This window comes from Berghia stephanieae, chromosome 7 (genome assembly GCF_034508935.2).
Source record: "Berghia stephanieae isolate SIO BIC M18660-M18661 chromosome 7, UCSD_Bste_1.3, whole genome shotgun sequence".
Classification (NCBI taxonomy): Eukaryota; Metazoa; Mollusca; class Gastropoda; order Nudibranchia; family Aeolidiidae; genus Berghia; species Berghia stephanieae.
In genome coordinates this window covers 40,931,082-40,957,883 of record NC_088366.1, presented here as the reverse complement: position 1 = coordinate 40,957,883, position 26,802 = coordinate 40,931,082, and the positions used below count along the sequence as shown (strand labels likewise).

The following is a 26,802-nucleotide window of genomic DNA, read 5'->3' as shown; positions in this document are numbered from 1 at the left end:
AACCCATACGTGTCGTTTTCTTCATTCTACCGACTTAAGCCATTTTGGGTTGTTACTCCAAGAAAAAGGGAAAGAGAAACATGTGCATGTAAAAAAATGTGAAAACATTAACATGCTTGCTTCAGCGCTTTGGAGAAAAGGAGTCAAGAATGTTCAATAATGTTGTTGGTCACATCAATTAAATTTCATTCATTTCTACAAAGTGATCTGAAGCCACAGGTTTTCAAAGGTAATGATGGAGACATACCCGAAGTTGCACCGGTTGACTTAAACAGTGATTCAAGGGATGAACATGACCAAGATGACATAGACATTAAGGTGATGCCGACTGAAATCGATTACAATGGTTTTATCAAAGATTGAATGAATGGAAATCATTTGATGAAGTGGTTGATGAATGTGAAAATCAAGCATTACGTGAAGTGTAAGAAGTGTAATCAAAACTCGCATTGGTATTGACAACAGGTGTACACTTTTAATTTCAAATGATATACCTAGATCTCTGTGTGATGGGAAACAGTTATTTCCAGTCAAGCTGAGGGCCGATGGGGATTGCCTGCCTGCCTGTGGTGCAGTGTATGCATTTGGCAAAGACACACAAATAGACGAAATACGAGTAAGATTGATACAAGAGCTGGCTTTACACAAGGACCATTATTTGTCAGATTCAAACCTTGCATCACTCAATGACAACATCCAGACAGTTGTTGAATTTTTGTCACAAACTTGGACCATTATATTCCCGATGTTAACATAAGGGATAAAGATACCCTGGAAGAGTTGTTCAAACTGGACGTTATGTCATTAAGTAAACCAAAATCATACATGGGTATGTGGTAGCTTCTCGCTCTTTCCATTGTTTTAAAAATGCCTCTTTTGTCTGTTTATCCAAACATTCCCAACTGCCACGAAAGAGTATCCTGAATTTAACAATGTTGGTGCTCTTTTGTGGGTCTCTACCAACATAAGCCCCAAATCATCGTATAGGCGCCCTAACCATTTTGTTCCCCTTCTGAGTTTCAATCACTAAGCGTATTGAATTTATAATCATTTCGAATAAATATGTTGTAATTACTCATTCCTGTAACAGAAAACTCATTCCTGTTACGTCCACTCATTCCTGTTACACAAACTCATTCCTGTTAAGAATGACGTTTTCATGTTTTTCATGCTAAATATAAATACTTGAAAGGAAATATTATTTGTGGTGGTTTAACATTTATATACCTAGACTATGATAAACAATTTTTATTTTTGCCATTTTCCTATAAATTTTTGGAGATGATGATTCCTCAAATAATATCCTTTGTTTTCAAAAACTGATTTCTGAATGCCTTTTATAAAACAATAAATGTCATTTTGTTGTCAAAATTAGTATCAATGCTCTGTGTTTATTGTTTTTCAATGTTTTATTTCAATAGTTGTCCAAAAATGTTTTAACTTATGTAATGTGACATATTTTTAAAAGCGTAACAGGAATGAGTCACATGTGGATCGCGATTCACAAATACATGATTAAGTGACCACTGGAAACTCATTAAGCCCTGTTATTACAATTTTATGTCGCATACATATCACAGAAAGCATACACAAAATAATGAGTATGTTGGAAATACTTGACTTTTCAAAAATTGGAGTACTCGAATTGGGCGTTATTTTGAAAATGGCCGATGTGTGTGTGTGTGTGTGTGTGTGTGTGTGTGTGTGTGTAGGGGTGTGTGGAGGTGCGCGTGTGAGTAAGAGAAATTATGTTAGGGTTTTCGAAACTGTTATGAAACGTCATCTTCATTTAGGTATTTATATCATTTATCATTTTAATGTGTATATAATATTATTTTATTAATGCATTTTTTGGTCTATCTATGTATTGTATTTTTAATTTCAAAAAGTGTAAACCAAATGACATATTGCCATTTTTGGGACAATAAAGATTATATTATTATTGTTATCATCATATAATATAATGTATGACATTTAGGGTCTTAAATAATATAGAACAGGCAAAGGAAGGTCATCACTGTTTTTGTCATTTGTTTTGATTTTTTATCTTTTTTTTCTTTATTCACCGTATCGGTATTCTCAGGCCTTGAAAAACGTCTATATTGTTCAGCCAATTTTACATTGGTTGATGTATATTCTCGTGACAGAGAGTGTAATGTGGTGTTTAAGGTGGATATTTTTTTTTTAATTAATAAAACTTAGCTAATAATCTCCACACCACACGAGCGTTTTACATAGGTTGCCAGCTCCTGCACTCACAGAACCGCCCTAGAAAGTTATCCTAGAGGTGTGAAGTTTCGTCTTCGTCCACAAGGCCTTAATTTCGTGCCAACTGGAAAATGATCTATCGTTAATTCCCCTTGTGACAGAGAGATCAAGTTATTATTTATGAAAATTTTGATTTTGGGCGTTAATTGAAGCTAGTTTATTGGGTAGACAAAAGACACTATCATGTTATAACACCAACTTTGAAAGTTAGAGAAATGCAGTAATCAATGTAAGTCGGGATTTTTCTAGTTATAAAAGTTGACGTTTTGTCTTACCCGATTTCACTATCGATTCATACATCTCAAAACATGTCTATACATACCGTCTTTGCAATACCGACAAATCCTATCCTCAATGGCACATACGGTAGTAGATAGATGTAGTAGAGATATGGAACGGAGACTAGAATGTACAACAGGCATGGAATCCATACCACGGCGATCTGTCTGAAACATTCTGTGAATCGTGGATATGACCCATCAAGCAGATAATCTACATCCTGTATGAGTTCATGAATAAATTAATAAAGATATTTCAAACGTCATATAATTGAGTTCTTTAATTTAACGATTCTTCCTGAACATCTGAATTTTAATAGAAGAAAAGATATAATGTAATTATTCAGTAATATTTTAAATTGAGACAATCTCTTTATCGGTCATTCTTAAATGGTAAAACAAATTATAAGAATGTTCTGAAACGCTAGCACGGCAATGTATGCTATCTGAGAAGCATCGATGGCACGGTAATGTAGGTTTTCAATATATATATATATATATATATTATATATATATATATATATATATATATATATATATATATATAATTTCAATTATAATTATGATCAACTTCGAGCATTCGCGACATAGAATATGTTTTAGTGTTTGTTTTTATTATTTAAAGTTTTAAAAAAATAAAACATTCAGTGCTTTGTATTGTCACAACAGTCTTCTCTATATCATAAGAATGATAAGTTTACACAAATAAATAGTATGGCAGACAAACGGGGGTATAGATGAATTTTTAATTAAATTTTTCTTGCAATCGGGAACTGCAAAGTCAAATTAGATATTACGGGTAAGATTATAAAAGGAATCTTTTAGCTTTCCGCGATTATTTTGCTTTCCGTATAATAAAAGGTGGTGAAAACATTTCTTGTTTCCTTCAGATAGGACACTGGTCGATAACAAAGCACTCTCTTTCACAACCAAGCTTGTATCCTAGTGTTGTCCTGAATATGGTAAAAGATATGATGTCGAAGTGTTTCCTATCATGTATTTAACCATGGTTTTTTAACGATTCAGTCCAGGAGTGTTGTAAATCGAGGTAATTAGTATACCGCTTAAGCGATGTATTTGGAATGGCATTTTTGCAATAACACGATTGTACTGATATTTCTAGGACAAAGTACAGGTCGATATGGTGTGTCTGTAACTGTAAGAATGAGTGAACAAGGGCAGGTTCATCACCACATAATAATAACTACTATTGCCGCTATGTGGTCTTGTGCTATGACACTCACTTTCGGATCGGAAGGTCCTGGGTTCGAGCCTCGTCGGGCGCATAGTTGAGTCCTTGGTAAAGGCTTTTTCTAACATTCTAAGACGTACTCAGGTGTAAAAGGAGGTTAACAGCGTTGTCGCTGTCCGAAAAAATAATAATTTCGCGTCGTGTCACGTCTTACACGTTAAGTGTTGCTGTTGGCTATGGACCCCTTGTAAAGCGCATTGATCACGCTTAGTTGAAATTGCGCTATATAAAAGCTCATTCTAAACAATGAAGTTTATTTCCTAAACTCACAATATTCGCCAGCCAAATTAAACATATCAGCACGCTATAAGGTGTCCTCATTGATATGATTTAGTGAACTAATCACTAACAGAAATTTGCCAGCAAATAAGGCACAATGGCGTTATTCTTTACACCAAGCAAACATATCAAACACAAAGGCAGACCGACAAAAGGCATATACGAGTACACTACGAGAAATAAAGACCCAAGCGCCTCGATGACACACAAGAATTGAGATGCGAAAAGGATTTAGAATTCCTGAGATTCATCGCAGATTGACTGATTGATTGATCGATATATAGGAGAGAGAGAGAGAGAGAGAAAGATAGAGAGAAATATAGAAAGAAAGAGAGAAGGAGAGAAATAAAGAAAGAGAGAGAGAGAAAGAAATAGAAAAGGGGAGAGAGAAAGAAAGAACGCAAGAAAGAAAGAGTGAGAAAGAAAGAGAGAGAGAGAGAGAGAGAGAGAGAGAGAGAGAGAGAGAGAGAGAGAGAGAGAGAGAGAGAGAGCATAATGTACGAAATTTTATTTTCTCAAAAGGGCTAGTTATAGTTCCAAGAGAAGTCGTTAAAAAAGAACAACACTACAACAAAATCCTTCCTTACCCAGAATGGAGAATTTCCACAGAACTTTTCAAAACTAGAGTAATTTGATTCGGGTGTGCTATTACTCCAATGGTATGCCAAGTTCAATTTATCCACAGTCTCAACATGTAATGGATCCGATAACTGTGTGTAGATAGATTCCATAGTCAATGTGTCTTATATTTTTGGTTGTCTTTAAAAACACCACATGTCATCAAATATACGAGGAAATTATTTCACTCTGTTCAAATATACTCATTGATTAGAATCAAACACAACATAGCATAAATAAACACTAAACAAAATGGCACTCACAGAATCAAAACGGTATTTTGTCGGGAATGAAATTCAGGCTGAAAATTGAAAAGGCGTTTAGAAATGTGAAACTTGGTTTAAGTTGATGTGTTTTTTTGTTTAGTAGAATCAGGACAGTTTTATGTGGTACAGTAACTCAACCTTTCACATGCTGGATCGCTTTAACATTAATTTATCACTTTTATTTATCATTCCGACATAATGCCGTTTTGTGACGGTGGGTCATTAGTAACATTATATATAAATATATATATAATATATATATATATATATATATATATATATATATAATATATATTTATATATATATATATATATATAATATATATATATATATATATATATATATATATATATATATATATATATATATATACCCGCATATATATTATATAAGATAGCGTAGGCTATTGTGCGCAAAATTGAAGATATTTTTACATAGAGGAACAAGTTTGATTTCAATTATCCTTTAGATTGACGATGGCTTGTTAATTTCTTTATACTGATAAAAACCACTAACACATTGATATGTGACATGAACTCTTTTGAAAACGTTGATCACTGAGTACAATTAAAGTTTTATCCACACATGTTTATCAATTTAACTTCGATTCACATGCTGTATTACATCATATGAATCTTATTAATGTTTTATAAGTAACAGTAAACGGTCGCTCTTCATAAAAAGAATTCCGCGATCATTCACGCAGGTACACATTCTTTTCATTTACAACACTTCGGTATAGTAAGGTATTGATCGTGATGACACAGCAACCCTGAGCCTACACTGTTTTGACACAGAATCCCACGATTGCCGTGTAGATTTTATAAAGTTAGCCAAGTGTGGCATTACCGTCGGCGTCTAACAATGCTAAATATATTCATTATACCTTTTTTCTGGAAGTTAAGATATCCTGCAAATGAAATTAGTCGTTTACATACTTCATTGCTTTGATAACATATTTTTGCTTCTCCAATTAAGGATGAAGGTTAAATTAAACCTATTCTACTTGTTTTTTCTCATTGTTTGCTTCGTTTTGAATTCAAACTGAGAGTTGATTAAAAAAAAAGCAATATCAATATAGATAGACGTCTATATCAAGCAATCAAAAATAGATGCATTAATATTATAGTTAGCTAAATGCATCGTAGTTTATTACAGTTAATGGAGATGATTTTATTCCTATTTGTAGTTGTTGGAATTTATTTATTTATTTATTTACTTATTTTTTGGCTTTAGCACTACAAGCTGGCATAGCCAATAGGGAACAAATCAATTCTGAGAATCAGTGATAAGAAACCCCCTGTTTCACTGACAAGGTATAATGTTTACAAAAAAAAAGATTTGACATAATGACTTAATTTTCAGTCATCGGTTTGAATTTCGGCACACGTGACATTTAAAAATTTGAGGATAAAATCATTGTATGTGTATTATCTATATTATGTTATATCTATCTCTCTTTTTCTTTTAAATTCCCCTTTACACTGTTTGTATTTCTATCCCCAAAACAAAAAGACACAATTTCCATATCATCAAGGGATGATGAATTTTCAACACTTGTCTGATTATCCATTAGTGCATAATGACATTTTCCCATGGATATCGTACTAATTTGAATGAATGAAATAACTAATACATTACACGGAACCCAGTGGTCATGTCATATCCTATTGTAATACCTGTGTTATTGCTAATTTCTATTTTGATAGGAATTTATATCATATTATGTGTTACTGATAACAACAGCACTTTAAAATGAGTCGTTTTTGTTACTAAATAAGGTGCATGAATAAGGGATCCACTAGACTTTTTGTGAACGGTGTCACACAGGAACATCTCAATAGCGGGAATTCTAATAGTGTCCCGATAAGAAGGGTTTTCAGATAACTGATTTAATTCAATCATAATATATAAAAATTACCATATTATAGCTTACTCGTCATAGGGCGCTCGTATAATTCGGTTTGAAGGGATGGGAGAAAGAATGTAAGATAATAGAAGGGGAAAATGATATATAAATATATATATATATATATATATATATATATATATATATATATATAAAATATATATATATTCATGAGAAAATGATATACATGGATCATATAGAGTGCTCGAAAATTAAGGAGCACAAATTATATCTATTATCTCACCTTGTTAAAATATTTCTTGCCTACAAATTTGTTTCAGCCAATGGCTTCTTTGGTGCAGAAGCAAATTTATAGGCGAAAGAATATTTTTCGAGAGGTGAGACAATAGATATAATTCGCGCTCCTTAATAGTCGAGCGCTCTCTATGATCCATGTATATTAATTTCTCACGAATCTATATATATATATATATATATATATATATATAATATATATATATATATATCCAACATTCCGACATAGTCCAGCCTTGAGAAATGGGTCACATATTAGGAGGGATGACAAAAGAGAGAAAGGGAGAGAGAGAGAAGGGAGACTTGGTATAGATAGGTATATAGATAGATAGATAGATAGATAGATAGATAGATAGATAGATAGATAGATAGATAGATAGATAGATAGATAGATAGATAGATAGATAGATAGATAGATAGATAGATAGATGAATGGATTGATATATATATATATATATATATATATATATATATATATATGTTTGTATATATATACATATATATATATATATATATATATGTGTGTGTGTGTGTGTGTTTGTGTGTGTATATAGATAGATAGATAGATAGATAGATAGATAGATAGATAGATAGATAGATAGATAGATAGAGGATAAATAGATAGATAAATAAATGGATAGATACAAATATAGATAGATAGACAGGCAGGAAGGTGTGTAGGTAGAGAGATGGATAGATAGATAAATGGGTAGATAGATAGATAGATAGATAGATAGATAGATAGAAGAATGGATATGTTTATATATATATTTATATATATATATATATATATATATATATATATATATATATATAGATAGATAGATAGATAGATAGATAGATAGATAGATAGATAGATAGATAGATAGAGGATAAATAGATAGATAGATAAATGGATGGATAGATACACATATTGATAGATAGATAGACAGGCAGGTAGGTATGTAGGTAGATAGATGGATATATATATATATATATAATATATATATATATATTATATATATATATATATATATATATATATAAATGTGCAGATAGATATATAGAAAGTATTCATTATGTTGGACACACAATAAAGATCACGATCGGTGACAGTGGGGCATTCCTCTATCGGTACATCATGTCCCAATTAAATGGACGATGGAATTATCAATTAGGCTTAGTTTTTAGTTATCGTTTTTAACCTTATCTTTGTCCTAGTTGCATTTACTATTTCTATACATTGTGCAATCTCGGGATAAGTGTTTATAATATAGACTTAATCGCCATACTCAAATATGAACTAGTATCTCTTCAACATAGTCAAGAATTGTCAGGTGTTCCACTTTAGAGATTTCAAAGTCTTTGTCCATAAATCCGTTGTGCAGGACACTGACAAAATGCTTTTTTTACATTTGGGCCATAACAAAATCACCCTACATGTCGAATGAAATGCTTAAACCCGAGACCTCAAATAAGCCTACAGTACTATTTGAAAGAAGAGTCAATTTAAGAATTTTGAAAAGTTGGGGAACATTTTAATCGGTCAATATCTGAAAATAACGTTTTTTTTTGTCATTGTCTGTCTGCTATGTGAGAGTATCATTATTCTATAATGAGTGGCTAAGATTAGCACATGAAGAAGATTTATGAATTATAAATTATAACCCTCATGTTGTGATAACAAAGCAAGCGTTCAAAATCGACAACAAAGATCATTTCAACAGAGACAACGCTGTTACCAACCAACGAACTCAGTTATCCTTTCTCTAAAAAATATAGCCTTGAGGAGAACACTGTGCTTATTTGAGTGAATAAAAAAAAATTATACGGCGCACAACTCTACTGAAAGATTTGAAAATTAGAAATGTATTTTTTACAGATAACTTGATTTTCTTTTATAATTTAAAGTCAGTTTGAAAGTTCGTTGAGTCACCCAGATATAATAAAATCGTAGCGACGACACTCACACTCTCAAAAACAACCAATTTCGTCACTTTAAAAAGTTGTCAGTTTGGCATTTTTACGACAGGAAGAACAACCAAAAGTTGACAGATGGAGTTGACTATTGTTTTGGTTTTCAGCCGCCATTTTGATTTGTGAAGTATTGAAAGGTAGTGCAAAGCAGTCCGAGGGTCTTTTTTTTTCTATTAGAGTTAGCTCGAAATCGAAGGATTTTTTTTCTATTTTTTTAAAAGAAAGAATTAGGGTTAGTCATAAGTCTTAGTAAAGGTGCCAGGGTGTTTGTTTTTCCATAAGTTAAGTAAAGGGGAGACATTCCGAAAGCTCCTACATCCCCAATATTCTTTCAATTTGTATTTTCACAGTTGATCTTTTGTCAGGCGTTTATTTATTCAATTTGTCATAATTTTTTCTATTAGGGTTAGCTCGAGATCGGAGGATTTTGTTTTCTATAAGGGTTAGTCATAAGTCTTAGTAAAGGTGCTAGGGTGTTTGTTTTTCCATAAGTTAAGTAAAGGGGAGACATTCCGAAAGCTCTACATCCCCAGTATTCTTTCAATTTGTATTTTCACCGTGGATCTTTTGTCAGGCGTATATTTATTTAATTTGTCATCATATAGAAGCATTTTAAAAACTCTAGATAGATTTTGTGAAAGTTTAAGTTTTGGTGGGTACAATGTCGAATGAAAATAGTTCTTTCCCCGCGAAATTGCGGGGTTTTTACTTGTAATTAAAAAAAAATTATTTAGAGAAATATCTACTCAACATGAACCGATAAGAAGGGTTTTCAGATAACTGATTTAATTATACTGCACGATCTACTAAATGTGCTAAAACCGCTTTACAAGCAATCCCAAGGAAACAGCATTATGATATATAGAGCGAGACATTATCTCATTGTAATCAAATGTGAAATGAATAGCAAGGCATTGTTTCTGTTAAAATAAAATTGTAATAGCGCCTTACAAGAGAAATACAAACTCCAAGCTGCTCATCTTTTCTTCTATCATCGTTGGTTCAACTATTGCAAAAAGAATAAACGTATAGCATGAAATTTGTTTTTGTTTTGAACACAGATGAAAAAGGCTTAAAAGCACAAATGGAACAACTGAGAATTTTGCTACTTGACGTCAATGATTTTGAAACAGGACACTGCACTGCAAATTATTAACAGTAATAATTTTTAATACATCTCAAATAAAAACATTCCTTAAGCTATTTTCAAGGGGAAAAATTACTTTTGTTTGGCCATTGGTATATAGAATAGACATGTAAAATATCAATGACATACAACAGACAGCTATGGAGAGAAAAATATCTAAGCTTGAATTCTGAAACGGATTAATAGATCGATAACATTTATTTATTCTAATTCCTTAAATTTGAAAAATAAAAATTGAAAACGCGGCTGTGAATTTATATGAAAAGATAAGTTCATTTTAACGCAACTGATCTGCATTGAAAACTGTTTGCGATGATAGTTAAATAGTATCTCTAGTCCCTTAGAGCTACCAGGACCATCATGGTTTCTGCAGAGTTAATTGAGTTATAATTGCCTGCTAATTAAAAAAAAACCATTTTAATAGATCATATTTCCGCCTGATACACAGCTGCACGAACACTGTTGAATGACAAAAATACAAAAGTAATAAAAATCTTGACAACCGACCGAAACCGTTTTCTTTGTTTCCAACCTCTACCACTGAGATATCAGGACTCCCATAGACTATAATAAATGAGACTTAGTGTGGTCATATTGACAAAGGTGCAGAGTTTTTAGATAAAAAAATATTCAGGTTTATACATTATGATAGCTGTTAATAATTATTTCAACTCGCACCAACTCGACGTAAAGACCAACCGTGAGGCTATCTTTGTAAAGCTATGATGTTCCAATAAAACCAATATCAGTATACAGACCCCCATCACTAAACTCAGGAAAACAAATTGAGGAAGTTATGAAATTACCAAAATGCCTCGACACCAACGATGTAATACTAATTTCAACCTACCTTCTATGTGGTCTAATCTAGTGGTGTGACTCTCACTTTCGGATCGGAAGGTCCAGGGTTCGAGCCTCCCTCGGAGCATAGTTGAGTCCTTGGAAAAGGCTCTTTACTCAATTCTCTCACGGTACTCAAGTCGTGTAAACTGAGTGCCTGGTTGTTTACGGTGCTGTCTCTTTCCGAAAAAATATAATATCGACTAACAGGCAACAGCAGCTTCTTATGGTTCACACTATTATGTTATGACGATCGACCCAATCAGCAAAGTCCGGTCCGCATTCGTGCACCGTCGCAAACCCGCCTGGTAGCATCGTCACAACACACCTTTCGACTAGATGCTCTGCCGTCTCGGGTTCTTGCCCACAGCGTGGACATATTGGACAGGAAGTTAGACCCCACCGATGTAACGCACTTGCCGTTAGGCAGCTCCTCGACCGAAGTCGATTCGCAGCTACCCAGTGTCTCCTCTTACTGGTATCAAAGCCTGGCAACTTCTCACCAAGCTTAGAGGAGTGTAGGTCCCCGCCCCCACGAGGGATTGAATTCGTCCAAACCGACTTCCATCTCGTATGTGCAGCTCTGTCCGTAGTCAGGGATTCTGCGTACAAGGGTTGCCGGGACTTATTTCGGCTCGAAACGGGGGCACCGTCCATTATACGCATGAGAGGGGTATCCCCATTCCCTCTCTCTTTGATCTTACTCAGCCAGTTTCCCGTAATGGTCTCCCTCCGGATATCGGGGGGCTGGATCGCTGTCATTATCGAGCCTCATTCTCTAGGGGTTGTTGCTAGCGTTCCCGACACTATGTGCATCGGCTAACAGGCGTCATGTCACGTCCAACATGTTAACGTTGCTGTTGCCCCTTGTAAAGCGTGTGTATGTGTGGATGTGTGTGTATACGTATGCAAACTGGGTGTGGTGTAGTGTTGGAGGAGGGATCGTCTGGGGTAGTGGTTGTATCATTGGGTTGAGGAGTGTGTATTGGACAGTAATCATATCTTCCTGTGTAAGCACGTGCTGAATATATATATATATATATATATATATATATATATATATATATATATATATATATATACATACATATATATATATATATATATATATATATATATATATATATATATATATATATATATCGTATTCTTAAAAAGTGTTTAGCCGACCTTCAGTGCTTATGCAGATGAAGTAGGCGTGAAATACGCACAAGGCAATTGACGGAAAGGCCGTTGTTTATATTTGTAACCCATCGTCTCAAAACGGTATTATGTCGGAACGAACCACATGCTTAAAAGCCGAACTTAATGTTAAACTGGTCAAAAATATAAACTGTTGGCATTCGCACCATAAAATATGGTCGCCATTCTCCTCAATAAATCATATAAACTCAAAACAAGTCTAATATTTCTGGCTATAAAATAAATTTCCAACATCTTAAACCCGAATTAATACCGTTTTGAGGCGAATGGTCACATTTGGCCCCGTATTTTTATATGTATTAAATTCAAGGTTATTGCCCTCCCAGAAATCGCATTGTTATTACAGTGACCTATATATTATGTCACTGCTTCCGTGACTTTTTGTGTGCGCCCATGTTATCTATGTAATTAACTGGAATTATAAAATCAGAGTGTTCAGTCCTTCACGTCTTCACTTTTTTTAACGACTGTTGAAACAAAAGCATCGTTATGAGTATGAGTAGAAAAAAAGCATATTATTCTCTCTTCTCTCTCTCTCTCTCTCTCTCTCTCCTCTCTCTCTCTCTCTCTCCTCTCTCTCTCTCTCTCTCTCTCGATATATATATATATATATATATATATATATATATATATATATATATATATATATCTGTGTGTGTGTCATATGTTCCCCCTTTTATCTCTAATTTCTTCTCTCCCTCCATCTGTCTCTTCCTTTGTGTTTTCCTCTATTTATCTCGCTATCATCCTCTTTCATTTCTTTACTCCCTCTCTCTCTCTCTCTCTCTCTCTCTCTCTCTCTCTCTCTCTCTCTCTCGTTCTCGCTCTCGCTCTGTCTGTCTTTCTTTCCCTCTGTATTTCTCTTTCTCTCGCATACTCTCTCTCTCTCTCTCTCTCTCTCTCTATCTATCTATCTATCTATCTATCTATCTATCTATCTCTTCTAATTTCTTCCTCTTTTGTTTTCTTAAAAACCTTTCTCTCTCTTTATCTATCTATCAATTTTATTCTCTCTCCCCCCCCCCCCACCCCCTCCCTCTTTCTTTCTTGACTTCTGACACATTTCTTTTCTCCTTGTCTCTCACTCTTCTTCCTCTCTCTTTCTTTCTCTCTCATATCCCCCCCCCCCACCCCCACCCCATAAATCTCTAATGTTCCCTATGTCGGGTTGTCTCTCACTCCTTTTCTGTCTATTCCTCTATTTCGTCGTCGTCTTCTCTCTCTCTCTCTCTCTCTCTCTCTCTCTCTCTCTCTCTCTCTCTCTCTCTCTTTCTCTCTCTCTCTCTTTTCTTTCTTTATATGTTAAAAAAAATTGAGCTTTTGTATAGCGCAATAGCCACTAAGTGTGCTCAAAGCGCTTTACAAGGAGTCCCTGACCAACAGCAACAACATGTAGAACGAAACATGACGCCTGTTGGGCGATATTACATTTTTTTCTGACAACGCTGTCAACTCAATATACACCTGAGTACGGTAAGAAGTGAGTAAAGAGCCTTTTCCAAGGACTCAACTATGCACCGAGCGAGGGTCGAACTCCGGACCTTCCGATCCAAAAGCGAGTGTCATGCATAACTCTATCTATCTATCTATCTATCTATCTATCTATCTATCTATCTATCTATCTATCTATCTATCTATCTATCTATCTATCTATCTATCTATCTATCTATCTATCTATCTATCTATCTCATTCTCTTTCAGTCTTCCTCTTTCATTTTCTCTACCTCCATATACATATTTTACACACACACATACTCACTCTCTCTCTCTCTCTCTCTCTCTCTCTCTCTCTCTCTCTCTCTCTCTCTCCTCTCTCTCAATATATATATATATATATATATATATATATATATATATATAATATATTTTTTTAAATATATATTTCTATCTATCTACCTATCTATCTTCATCGTTCATCCTTCGCCTAACCTCCCCCCCCTCTCTCTCTCTCTCTCTCTCTCTCTCTCTCTCTCTCTCTCTCTCTTTCAAATATATTATATATAATATATATTATATATATATATATATATATATATATATATATATATATATATATATATATATATTCTTTCATTTTTCCTTTAGGACTATTCTCTAATTTTCTCTCTCACTCCTGTCTTTTCCTTTGTATTTTCATCTCTTTATCTCTCTATCTTCCTCTTTTCTTTCATTCCGTCACCCTCTCTTTGCCGCCCACCCTCTACCTCTCTCTCTCCCTCTCTCTCTCTCTCTCTCTCTCTCTCTCTCTCTTCTTTCTTCCCCCTTCCCCCTTTGTTCTCTAATTTCCTGTCTCACCCCTGTTTTTTCCTTCTCTTTATCTCGCTATCCTCCTCTTTTATTCTGGCAAGAAGAAGAAGAAGAAGAAGAAGAAGATGACGAAATAGAGGAATATACAGAGAAGGAGCTAGTGACAACCCGACAGAGGAAACAAAGAAAGTGTGAAATAAGGAAAAAGAATGTCCCACTATGTGGCCTTATGGTGGTATGACACTCGCTTTCGGATCGGATTGGAAAATCCTGGGTTCGAGCCTCACTCGTCGCATAGTTGAGTCCACTCTTACCGTACTCAGGTTTAAAATAAGTACCAGGCCGTTAACTGCGTTGTTCTGTCTGAAAAATATGTAATATCGCCTAACAGACATCATGTAGGATGTTAAGTGTTGCTGTTAGCCTGTGACACCCTGTAAAGCGCTTTGAGACTTCGAGCGGATATTGCGTTATATAAAAACTGTCGTTAGTATTTGTGACAATGATAGCAGTGATGTTTTTCTTGTTTCGACGATGATGAAATGATGGTAGTGGTGATGTCACTGATCAAGAAGCTAGAGTGATAAAGTTGATGGCAATGGTGACGCTATAGTGTGCGCGTATAGTATTGGTATTTAAAATGATTGTTTTCTAGAGTGGTGGTGGCTGGGATGATAGTTATGATTTTGCTAGTGATGGCAATAATTGATATGACCATGGTAATGGTAGGTATAATGCTATTGTAGTGATATTGATTGTGGTGGTGATACTTATGATATTGTGCAAATGATGGTGGTAGCGATTCTGATGGTAATGATTATGTTGTAAAAGTGCTTGTGGTAATGATGATGATGGTTTTAAAATTGATGTGGATCGACGTGCACTTATTTTCAGGTCTGATAACCATTTCCTTATGGGCTCATTGTTGTAATGGAAATCTAAAAAAAAAAATGACGCAAAATATTTTCCATTATACAACAATGTTAAACTAGGCTCATAAGTGGGTTCGGATGTCAGACCTGCGTGTTTGTGGATGCTTTGTTAACCTACAATGCAGCACAAATCCCTTTCGAAATGGTATTCTTTTTTCCACTATAACACAATAAGTCGAATGCTTGGCAGGTCTGTATCACTGCGTACATAGACACACTTTAGTTGTACTAATATCTATTAAAATACCACCTTGAGTGGTGATAAGCCAAATTACACATCTGGAATACAACATTTGCATACAAAGTTGTTTGAGTACAGAATTATTGAGAAAAATCGTGGATTTATTTTTCTTGTAACCATTGTTTAAAATATATCAAGCTTTTTATGTATATATTTCCGTCTTTTTATTTTTTGATTTTAAACTAAAGTTAGAAATTTGTTTTTGGCCAGTAATCGTAACTTTATCAGACTTATTAGACCCCTACCCAGATCAAAACAACAACCCAAACACCCCTGACAACATTACCCCTTGTTCTGAGTTTAAGAACAGAGGCAAGTTATTGTTCTTTGGCCGAACTGGGCTTTTATGTTCTGTATCATTCTATTTCACCCAGTTTTAAGCCGTAGACATTTTACATCCCTGCCCGTTGACATTCTAACTTCTCGTCAGGGCAAAAGTAGATACCAAATACTTAATAGTATTAGCTAACGAACAAAGTACTGAAAATATTGAGGACTTGGTATTTGTGTCCTTTATTAATCTTTAATATATTGACATCGTTAATTTTAAATGCAAAGTTGTGCTTTCGGGTTTGGAATTAATTTGCGTGTTGTAAAGCCGCCAAATTCCACACCGTCTATACAATTACCTCGTTTACTGCCAATTTGATAACGTATTGAATTCCCCACGAATTAAATCTATCGTTATGTTATACAGCTAGTCTAGTCAAGACAGTACAACTTATAACAAAGTTTTCTGAAGCTAAAGGACAGGTATCGACATCGTTCAAAATTTTGGCTAAAGGCAAGCCATTATTGATGGCACTCACTGAATCAAGATTATAACATTTTTTATAAAACTGCTTCTTAAGAGATACAGAACTTTGATGTTTTTTGCGCTGCTTATACTATTATGACTAATATAATATTTTTGATAAACATAATACTAGTCATTTAAAACAAATAGTTACTGAGTGCTTACCCACTATTATAGATTGAAAAAAAAATGTAAAAAAAAGCCAAAACACACATAGACACACACAAATCAAACAAATAAAAACACAAAAGCAGGAAAAATACCCCCCCCCCCCCCAAAAAAAAAATAAAAGAATAAAAAAAAAAACAACAACAAAAAACAACACCCCCCCCCAAAAAAAAAATAAAAATAAAAACAAAAACAAAGAAAACCTGACGAATCTTCCTCTGTGTCCAGCCAACCCAAACTCTCGACCAGGTATTTGAATGGAATACTTGCCAATAGGAGAACACGAAAATAATTCCATATAAGAAATCAATCACCATTCTGGAATAAAAATCATATCCCGGAAGAAGAAAAACAAACAAAAAACCTACGAAATTAACTCATACACAAACACACACACACACACACACACACATACACACACTCAACTGATTATTTGACTCACAAACAGAGGAGGTGGGGTTTGTCAAACATTTAAGACGATACGGATATATCATGTAATTACGTGGATTCGGATCCAGCTCAGTAAAAACAAAAACGGAATATTGCCCAGGTTTAGTGTGAAGGACGAATAGTGCAAGCAACATTATTTGTCCTTACGTACGGCAACTACGGTTGATGATATTCGACCTTAAGGACGAATAGGGCTACCCTATATATATATATATATATATATATATATATATATATATATATATATATATATATATATATATATATATATGTATAATATTATATAATGTATATATGTATATATATATATATATGTATATATATATATATATATATATATATATATAATATATATATATATATATATATATATATATATTGGTTGTATTTTTTGTGTTTACTGTGTAGCTGTTTTGTTTTGAGACGATGTTCCATGTGATGTTGTAACCCAATGATAAAGCCATACATATGCCCACACATCTACACACACACACACGCACGCACGCGCGCACACACGCACGCACACACACACACACACACACACATGCGAAACCTACATCCGGAAACAACATTGGCGCCAACTGACAGGACACAACAAGAATCTTGCAGCTGCTCCTCTGAATGTTTTCTAATACTTTTTTGTTTTTGTTTCGGCCGACTTATTATTTAAAATTGTATTGTCGAACAGTTCATCGGATTATGTACATCGTTCTCGCCCCCCCCCCCCCTCCCCCCTCCCTCACTTTTTTTTGTTAGCTTTCTTATCTTAAAATCCCACATATTATGTATGTTCAATTGGATTCGTACAAGTGAAACAGCTTGATCACAGATTCATCCTCTTTACATTTGAACCGGTTAGGACAGCAAACACTCGTCAAGCTCTATGTGCTGAGGCGTTTTCATACTTGGAAGATCACTTGATTATTCTGATTCCGAATAAACGGGATGACTATTAGGTCAAGAATATCGTTGGTGTATGAGCTGAAGCTTTGGTTGATTTGCATTTCTACCACGTTATCATTCTCCACACCTTTACATGTTCATATTCTCGATTTGTTACTTCAATGATGATTTTGTCATTGAAACGTTCACCTCGACATCGTTTGCACGAAATTCGTGTATCTCTGGAATCAACTTCAAAAAGCTAATGCGTTTGTAAACAAAACTATGTCACACATTTTCTGATCCCACTCCTGGTGTTCACATGCCCATCTCAATCGAGTAACTTTGTGCATATCGGTCAGCTTTGGTCGAATTGCGGGTTGATTACCAAACCAAGCTCACTGTTACGGCAATTGCTGCGTAGCAGCCCTTATGTGAAATAAATATCTGAAATATACATTTACATTTACATGAGTTACTTTGGTACTGATCTGTTTAGCGGTCCGCACCTGCTCCGACTTGTGTCAACAACGGCATGTGATACATCAACAGAAATGAAAATTTGTCTACTTCTTTAAGATAGATACCAAGTATCAATATGTTTTCTCTTAATTAAGATAAAAGCAAAAATCAACTGTCTAGTTTCGTTTGTAAAAGACTATATATATATTATATATATATATTATATATATATATATATATATATATATATATATATAATATATATATATATATATATATATAATGACCTATCGTCTCAAAACGGTATTTTGTCGGGATGAACCAGATGTTGAATAGTCAATTCTAAGCTTCACTGGTCAAGGAATTGAAATTTCGGTTTTCAGTAGTTTTACATTCTATATCTTTTCTTCAATAATCCATACATGGACTCAACCCAAGTCTGATGTTTTTTGTCATAGATTCTATTTTCAGCACTTTGATCATCCCGACTTAATACCGTTTTGAGGCGGCGGGTCACATATATATATATATATATATATATATATATATATATATATATATATATATATATATATATATAAGTAAAAAGGCCACAATTTCGCTGGGAAAGAACTATTTTCATTCGATATTGATTAGCTTGATTACGATTAGATGCACACTTTAATCGATGTGCTTGTCGTCGCTGCCATGCTTTATTCGGCATGATTTTAGTTTATCTGTCAGTAGATATCAATATCAATAAGTCACAAGTCTTTACCACGCTTGACTTGGGAGGCCTTCCGAAAGCTCCTACAAAGGGAAACAACTTAAATAATATTCCCTCAACTAACCCCAAGAAAAAGTAAAACCTAGAGTACCTTTAACTAACCCTAATAGGAAAATAAACACCCTAGCATTATGACTAACCCTAATAAAAAAAACCCTCGGACTGCTTTGCACTACCTTTCAATACTTCACAAATTAAAATGGCGGCCGAGAATCAAAATAATGTTCAAATTAGGAAATTTTAAACTTTCACAAATATATCAAGGTTTGTTCTAGAGTTTTTAAAATGCTTCTTTATGATGACAAATTGAATAAATAAACGCCTGACAAAAGATCTACGGTGAAAATACAAATTGTAAGAATACTGGGGATGTAGGAACTTTCGGAATGTCTCCCCCCTAGCACCTTTACTAAGACTTATGACTAACTCTAATAGAAAAAAAAATCCTCACAAATCTATATGATGATAAATTGAATAAATAAACGCCTCACAAAAGATCAACGGTGAAAATACAAATTGAAAGAATACTGGGGATGTAGGAGCTTTCGGAATGTCTCCCCTTTACCTGACTTATGTGAGGTCAAATGAAAATCTGAAGCAGACGCGAAAAATATCAAGTTTGTTCGGGCTAGAAACTAGACAGATACAATTGACAATTTGCCGACAACGTTTAATTAAATATTTCCCAGGGCAATAATTATCACATCGATGGCATAAAAACGACCGTAATATCAGCAGTAATATTAGTTGACGTTGTTAATTGGTGAAACTTGTTTAAAATTTGTGTAAATGTGATCAAGTGAATAATATCACTATGAATGCCACGATTTGCTGAAAAATGCCAACACACACACATGTATACACCACACACAACATACACACACACACACACGCACACACACAAACATACACGCAATTAGAACATACTACTAAATAACAACACTGATCACCGTTAAATCAACAACACAACGGAAGTAATAATAATACTTGATGTCATAAATAGATGACGCAAACTGACAACTTTTTACAGTGACGAAATTGGTTGATTTTGAGAGTGTTAGTGTCGTCGGTACGTATTTTATGATATCTGTGTGACTCAACGAACTTTCAAACTGACTTTAAATTATAAAAGGAAATCAAGTTATCTATCTGTAAAAAATACATTTCTTATTTTCAAATCTTTCAGTAGAGTTGTGCGCCGTATCATTTTTTTTATTTACTCAAATAAGCACAATGTTCTCCACAATGCTATATTTTTTAAATAAAGGATATATATATATATATATATATATATATATATATATATATATATATATATATATATATATTATATTTATATATATATATATATATATATATATATATATATATATATATATATATATATATATATATATATATATCGTGGCATTCATAGTGAAATATATATGTTCTTACATCTTATTGATTTTTACGCTGACAACGGTTCTGCACTTCACTGCGTCATTAGGGCAAAAGGAAATGACAACATGTTTTCCTGTGCAGTGAATACTTTTTATTTATGTTCCGGATCTCAATACTTATGTTATTGGCACCTTTGCCCTTTGGAACTCACGATCATGGTAATTCTGTACTTGGTACTTAAGTTCTTGGTACTTCTGCAATTGTTCCTCGTTAGTTCGGTTCTTGTTTCTTCTGTTTTTAGTATTTTATTTAGTATTAAAATTTAATTAATATTTCTGTTCTTGGCTCATCTGTTCTTGCTCCATTTGTTTTTTTGTTCTTCAGTCTTTCTAGGACGTGCAAAAAGAGGAAAGCAGTCCGTTTTGGATCTTGGATGTGATTTGTTTCTGTGAGAATGAGAGTTGACGTTTGTATCCATGTAAACAATCTCCCTCTATCATTTAAATTTGTGTTCAGCGCCGTTTAAGTATTTCTCTTTCAGTATGTGGCTTTGTTAGATGAGTGTCAGCCTGATATACGAAGTAATTTCGTTCGAGTAATCCAGAATTGTTCATCCTCATATCTCTTCTACTAACCGCAGTGTATAAGTGTCTTAATATGTGGCAGAAAGTAGTTAAGAATATATTAGCTTCCTATCCACAATCTATATACAGTAACTGTTGCTGTCAGCCACAAGCAACAGAAACAAGGAAACACCCGAACTGAATGGGCCCTGAGCCTAAGGTGCTTTTGGACATTGATAAGTTATTAATTTGTGTTACTAATTATAGCAAATTTCGATTTATCAGATAGTTGACATGAAAATCGTGAATAGCACGATATCATTGGAATTTTCTCAAAGCTCGTTGTCGAAAGGTCCTAAGACAACCGTAACAATCAACATATAGGCTGAGACATGAATCCTGTTGGGCGATACTGTTTTACAATTTCTCTTGACAGTGACAACAACATTTCCGACAAGGTACTCATTTTACATCTTAATATAATGAGATAATAATACTTCTAAAGATCCTTTTCCAAGTATCTCAACTTATCTTCTTACACAGAGAATCTCGAACCCCGAACCTGCAGTTCACACCCCGCGTGTCATACAACTAGATCATAATTCGTACAACCAGACACATAGGAATATGGCAGATGGGAGAATCGATAGACAAATAAAGATTTACGATGAATAAGCCAATCAGGCATGTTTTTTGGTTCTAAAAATAAACATCAGTTAATTGGAAGCAGAAAGCCAGGTAGGACAAAATGTACGAAAACAATGTGCCCATCAAATTGAGAGCCTGTAACAACTTGTATGCTTATGGTGTGAAGAATTCCATGATCGTTTGCAACTTTTACTGTTTGGGATGTCATTCCCCCAAACGTGGCTTCATTCTTAGCGATGGCGACATACCTAGCCCAGCTGGGCAAACAGTTTCTATGTTTTGACGCTTGCCTCCACTCTCTTGTTTGAGACAAGTTCAACTGATTTTCATCGTCTCCATCATGGCACAGTCGGATTCAGTAATACTGATAACTGAAACTGTCGATGTCAATATCTTGAGACTGTTGTGCGTTTTCGAAGGTCTCAATGTAGAGGGAATGAGATTAGCGGTAGAGTAGCGTCCCTTGATTGGACGTCACCGGCGGAAAAGCTATTACAGAGAGAACGTCGATATGGTTTTGCTTTAAGTTTTACCGAACCGTGTGTGTAAATTCTAAACATTTTTTTTCTTTCACCCCAATAACATATATTTTAAAGCTTAATATTATTTTTCATTCTTTAATACTTTTTCATAATAAGTGAAATCTCCTTATCCAAAGGAAAGATATCCTCAGTTGAATATTATAAGTTTTTAAATTGACGTGCTCTCTGTAAGGTGACGTCCAATCAAGGGACTCTACTCTTCCGCTAATCTCATTCCCTGTCAGCAGGTAGGTTGTTCCATTGCAAAGCGTTTTTGGGAAAGAAAAAAATTGTGACAGTTTGCTCATCTTCATCGTGTTGTCAGGTTCAACAAATTTTGAAAATAAATCATGTAAGATAAACCCTGAGAGTTTATAAAGAGTTTAAAGAGTTTAAACCACTAAACGTTCTTAAAGCGCTTTACTAGAGGTCCGTAGCCAACAACAACACTTAACATGTGAGTACTTGGTAAGGCCTCATTGGAATTGTTCGATTGAGATAGTTGACGATCAGGTACTCATGATACACCTGAATACGACGAGAAATTGTGAGCAAAGAGATTATAATATCAAGGACTTAACATGCGCCGCTCAGTGGAACTCGAGCCCAGGACCTACTCGTCCGAAGGGACGTGTAATGTCATGACCACAAAGCCGCATAAGCCATTGAAAGCCATTAATGTTGTCTATAGATGGTGTAATAGCCTGCAACAACTTGAGAGTCAATATAAGGGAATTTAAGCCAATTTAATGTCGATATATCATTTTTAATTATTTGTAATACGGTTATATGAAAATAAACATTGCACGACATGGGTGGCGATATGGATGGTGTCGATGTATGGGATATCGATAAATGTGGTTTGCCTGTTGTTTATTATAAGCTTGCGTAACGGATCCACACCTCAGACCCATCTCTGATTTTTTTTTGTGATGTCGAAGTAAGCCTGTTATCATTCGGTGTTATGGTATGACTTGCCTCCGTTCTGTGCAATTTTCAAAACCTGTCCATTTTTGTTGTGTTCTGGTTCCACTAATTCCATCATTGCCTCTGCCGCTGTTTCAACTCTGTAACAAAGATAATAAAGGGCTTTGTTGTAATTTATAAATCATATGATTTCCTATTATATAAATTTCCACCGTTTTTCGGGTTCACAGGGATTCTCTTGTTTTAAAGAAACAACTGAAGAAGAGATTTCTAAAATAATTTTTTCATCTTCCTCGAAGTCATGTGATTTAGATCCTTTACCAACTAATATTTTGAAATTATGTCTTCCTGAATTGATACCTTGCATAACTTATATTATAAATCAGTCACTTACTCAGGACAAGTCCCAGATATCTATAAACATGCAATTGTAAAGCCTCTCATAAAAAAGCAAAATCTCAATGTAAATGACCTTAGTAACTACCGTCCCGTCTCAAATCTGCCATTTCTTTCTAAAATCCTTGAAAAAGTTGTACTCAGACGTCTTTCACAACATCTCCATGAAAACAATCTATGGGAAAAATTTCAGTCAGCTTATCGTTCTTACCACAGCACAGAAACTGCTCTGTGCTGTGTTGCGAGTGATTTGCTCGATGTTTTAGATAAAGGTTCTGTTTCTCTTCTGACATTGTTAGACCTTTCGGCGGCGTTTGATACTATTGATCACGGTATTCTCATTAAACGACTTAATATAACCTTTGGCTTGTCTGGGACTGTCTTGCAGTGGTTGAATCTTATTTAGATGGCAGAAAGCAACAGGTTATGATTTTAGATAAACTTTCTCGTCAACATACATTGTCTTTTGGTGTTCCTCAAGGCTCTGTCTTGGGTCCAATTCTTTTTGTTTTGTATACTTCTCCATTATCTAATGTCATCACTGGTCATGGGCTGCGCTATCATCTCTATGCAGATGATACGCAACTTTATGCTACTGATAAAACTAAAAATCTCGAAAATATTGTGAAACGTGTGGAAGAATGTGTGACGGATGTGAAAGAGTGGATGGATGCAAACAAGTTGAAAATGAATGAGTCAAAAACAGAAGTGATGATTATGGGAAATAGAGGGCAGTTGAAGGTGAATGATGGTCTTGAGGTGTTGATTGGGGGTGAAAAGATCAAAGTTTCAAAGACTGTGAAAAATTTGGGTGTCTATTTTGATTCAGAAATGAAAATGTCAGCTCACATTTCTGCTCTCTGTAAATCTTTATACTTTCAATTGAAGAAAATCGGTTCGATCCGTCAGTATATTGCAATTGGAACATGTAAAACATTGGTTGTTTCCCTCATTTTTTCGAAACTAGACTATTGTAACTCGCTGCTTGTCAACTTGCCTCAGGCTTCTATTAAACAATTGCAACTACTGAGGTTGCCCATTGAAAAGCGCACATATTACAAAGCAGCGTGTCTTGTTTATAAGTGTTTGGCTGGTATAGCACCGGCATATCTCACAGATCACGTGGTCATGTGTAAATTTGAAAATTACACTTTAAGATCATGTAATGACCAAACGAAAATTTCGGAAAAAAGATCAAGAACAAAATTTGGTGATAGATCGTTTGCTTGTTTCGGCCCCAAGATTTGGAATGAACTACCACGTGGTCTGAGGGAGTGCAAGTCTTTACCTACTTTTAAAAAGAATCTCAAGACACATTTTTACTGTATTTGTTTTTCTTGACTCTATATGAATCCTTGATTTGGCTATGAATTGTTATTGTTATTATTATTTTATTTTTATTTTTTTCACTTAAAATTGATATTTATATTGTAAAGTGCCCAGAGCTTGTGTTTTACACGAGAATGAGCGCTATATAAATGTGTATTATTATTATTATTATTATTATTATTATTATTATATCAATACTCGTAAAGGACAATTTGAGATTGAAGCTAACGAATCGCCTCTTTTTTTACTAGAATTGTTTAACTTTTTTTTCTTTAGTATAATAAATTTACTATATTTTGTTATTTCTGTTGATTCTTCTAACTGAATTTCTAACTGAAAACTGGACTCTCTCTCTCTCTCTCTCTCTCTCTCTCTCTCTCTCTCTCTCTCTCTCTCTCTCTGTAAGGAAATCTTAGTCAAAGTGTGTAACCAATAAATCATTTGTACCATTTGTTTATCAATTCCTGTTATGACGCATTTCACACATGTCGTTTTGTATGAAATCAACCCAAACTAAAACTCTGGTCTGAACATAGGAGGAAGGCTTTGCGTAGCAATACCGTACATGGCTTGTAATTACTTCGCTCATCCTGGAGAATTTGTAAAAATCCTGAACCGTCAACAAGTAAATAAGAGACATATCACATCCATTTTGAGGTCTAAGTATAATTTTTTAAAGACAACTTTAAAAGTTGATAATTTAAGACGTGAAGTTTAGCGACCGCCATCAAAAAGACTTTAAAAGTGATTGTCATATTATTTTGCCCAACGATGGGGTGTGGGTCACTTAAGTATATTGTTCTAAAACAACCCCATTCATTTTACTAAATAATGCAGTAGCATTTATATAATACTGGTTATTTAAAGATTCACATTATTCTTTTTATATTGATTAATGCTCTCTTCGTATTGTAATTGAATATTTATAATCCAATTGAGATCTTTGATGTTGTTATGATGTTTTAGCAATGCTTGTTACTGATTATTCTACTTAAAAGTATAATGCTGTTTCAAATTAGTACTTAAAGCACTATTTATTTGGCTTCAATAATGCATTTTCAATACAATCAGTCGTCTGTAATATTTATTATATTCAACATTCATTTAAATCATACCTGGATACCTGGATACCTCTGTATAGAGCGTTTAGACTTGGTGTAGTCTCCTTCGCTCCCTCATCTATTAATGATTGGACCAATTTTTATAATTGAACTTGTTTCCTAGGATGTTGCTTATCTCCAACTCTGCTTTGAATTTATTCAATTTTTTTGCTGATACTGTGGTTTCTTGCAGTTTATTCCAGTTATTTACAATTCTAGATGAAAAAAGTTCCTTCTTTCATTTGTTTTAAAACGTTCTTTTTCCAGTTTCTTGCTGTTTCCTCGTGTCTGAATGTTTTTGTTTGGTTTAAGAAATCCTGCCTCTACCCTGTCTATTCCCTTTACTATTTTACATGTTTGGATCACATCTCCTCTTCTTCTCCTATAAACTAAGGTCGGGAGATTTAATTCTTTCAATCTCTCACAGTAGGTTTTGTCTTTCAGGTGTGTGATAAGTTTTGTTGCTCTCCTTTGCACTCTTTCCAAACAGTCTTTGTCTCCCTCAAACTTCGGATACCATATGCAGTTGGCATATTCCAGCTTTGATCTAACCATAGTCTTGTAGATGGTAGTCATGTGTTTTGTTTTCAGATTCTTGAAATTTCTTTTCACTATTCCGAGTGTTTTACCAGCCTTAGATTGAACATCTTGAATTTGCTTCTTGAAGTTTAGCTTCCTATCAATAAATACTCCTAGGTCTTTTTCCCCATTGGATTTCT

General features: G+C 34.3%; 2 protein-coding genes across 8 annotated transcripts in view; both read right to left on the bottom strand.

Annotated features, from left to right (window-relative positions):
- The window catches only part of LOC144977237 (ATP-binding cassette sub-family C member 3-like), a 70,789-nt gene extending 64,138 nt beyond the window's left edge, over positions 1 to 6,651 (bottom strand). The window contains exons 1-3 of one of the 7 annotated variants that reach the window (XM_078922246.1): positions 6,599 to 6,651; positions 4,665 to 4,884; positions 2,591 to 2,767 (exon numbers count right to left, since the gene is read on the bottom strand). In XM_078922246.1, coding sequence (XP_078778372.1) covers positions 2,591 to 2,767; positions 4,665 to 4,808 — 321 coding nt within the window. In that variant the 5' untranslated portion in view covers positions 4,809 to 4,884; positions 6,599 to 6,651. Of the gene's footprint in view, positions 1 to 2,590; positions 2,768 to 4,664; positions 4,885 to 5,396; positions 5,738 to 6,598 lie in introns of those variants that run through there. The other 6 variants (XM_078922245.1, XM_078922244.1, XM_078922243.1 and 3 more) reach the window with 6 other exon arrangements.
- A 16,425-nt stretch (positions 6,652 to 23,076) lies between these two features.
- Positions 23,077 to 26,802, bottom strand: part of LOC144977236 (15-hydroxyprostaglandin dehydrogenase [NAD(+)]-like) — a 61,023-nt gene continuing 57,297 nt past the window's right edge. Inside the window, exon 8 of the mRNA XM_078922242.1 lies at positions 23,077 to 23,398. Within this exon, the coding sequence (XP_078778368.1) occupies positions 23,284 to 23,398 (115 nt within the window). The 3' untranslated portion in view covers positions 23,077 to 23,283. The remainder of the gene's footprint in view (positions 23,399 to 26,802) is intronic.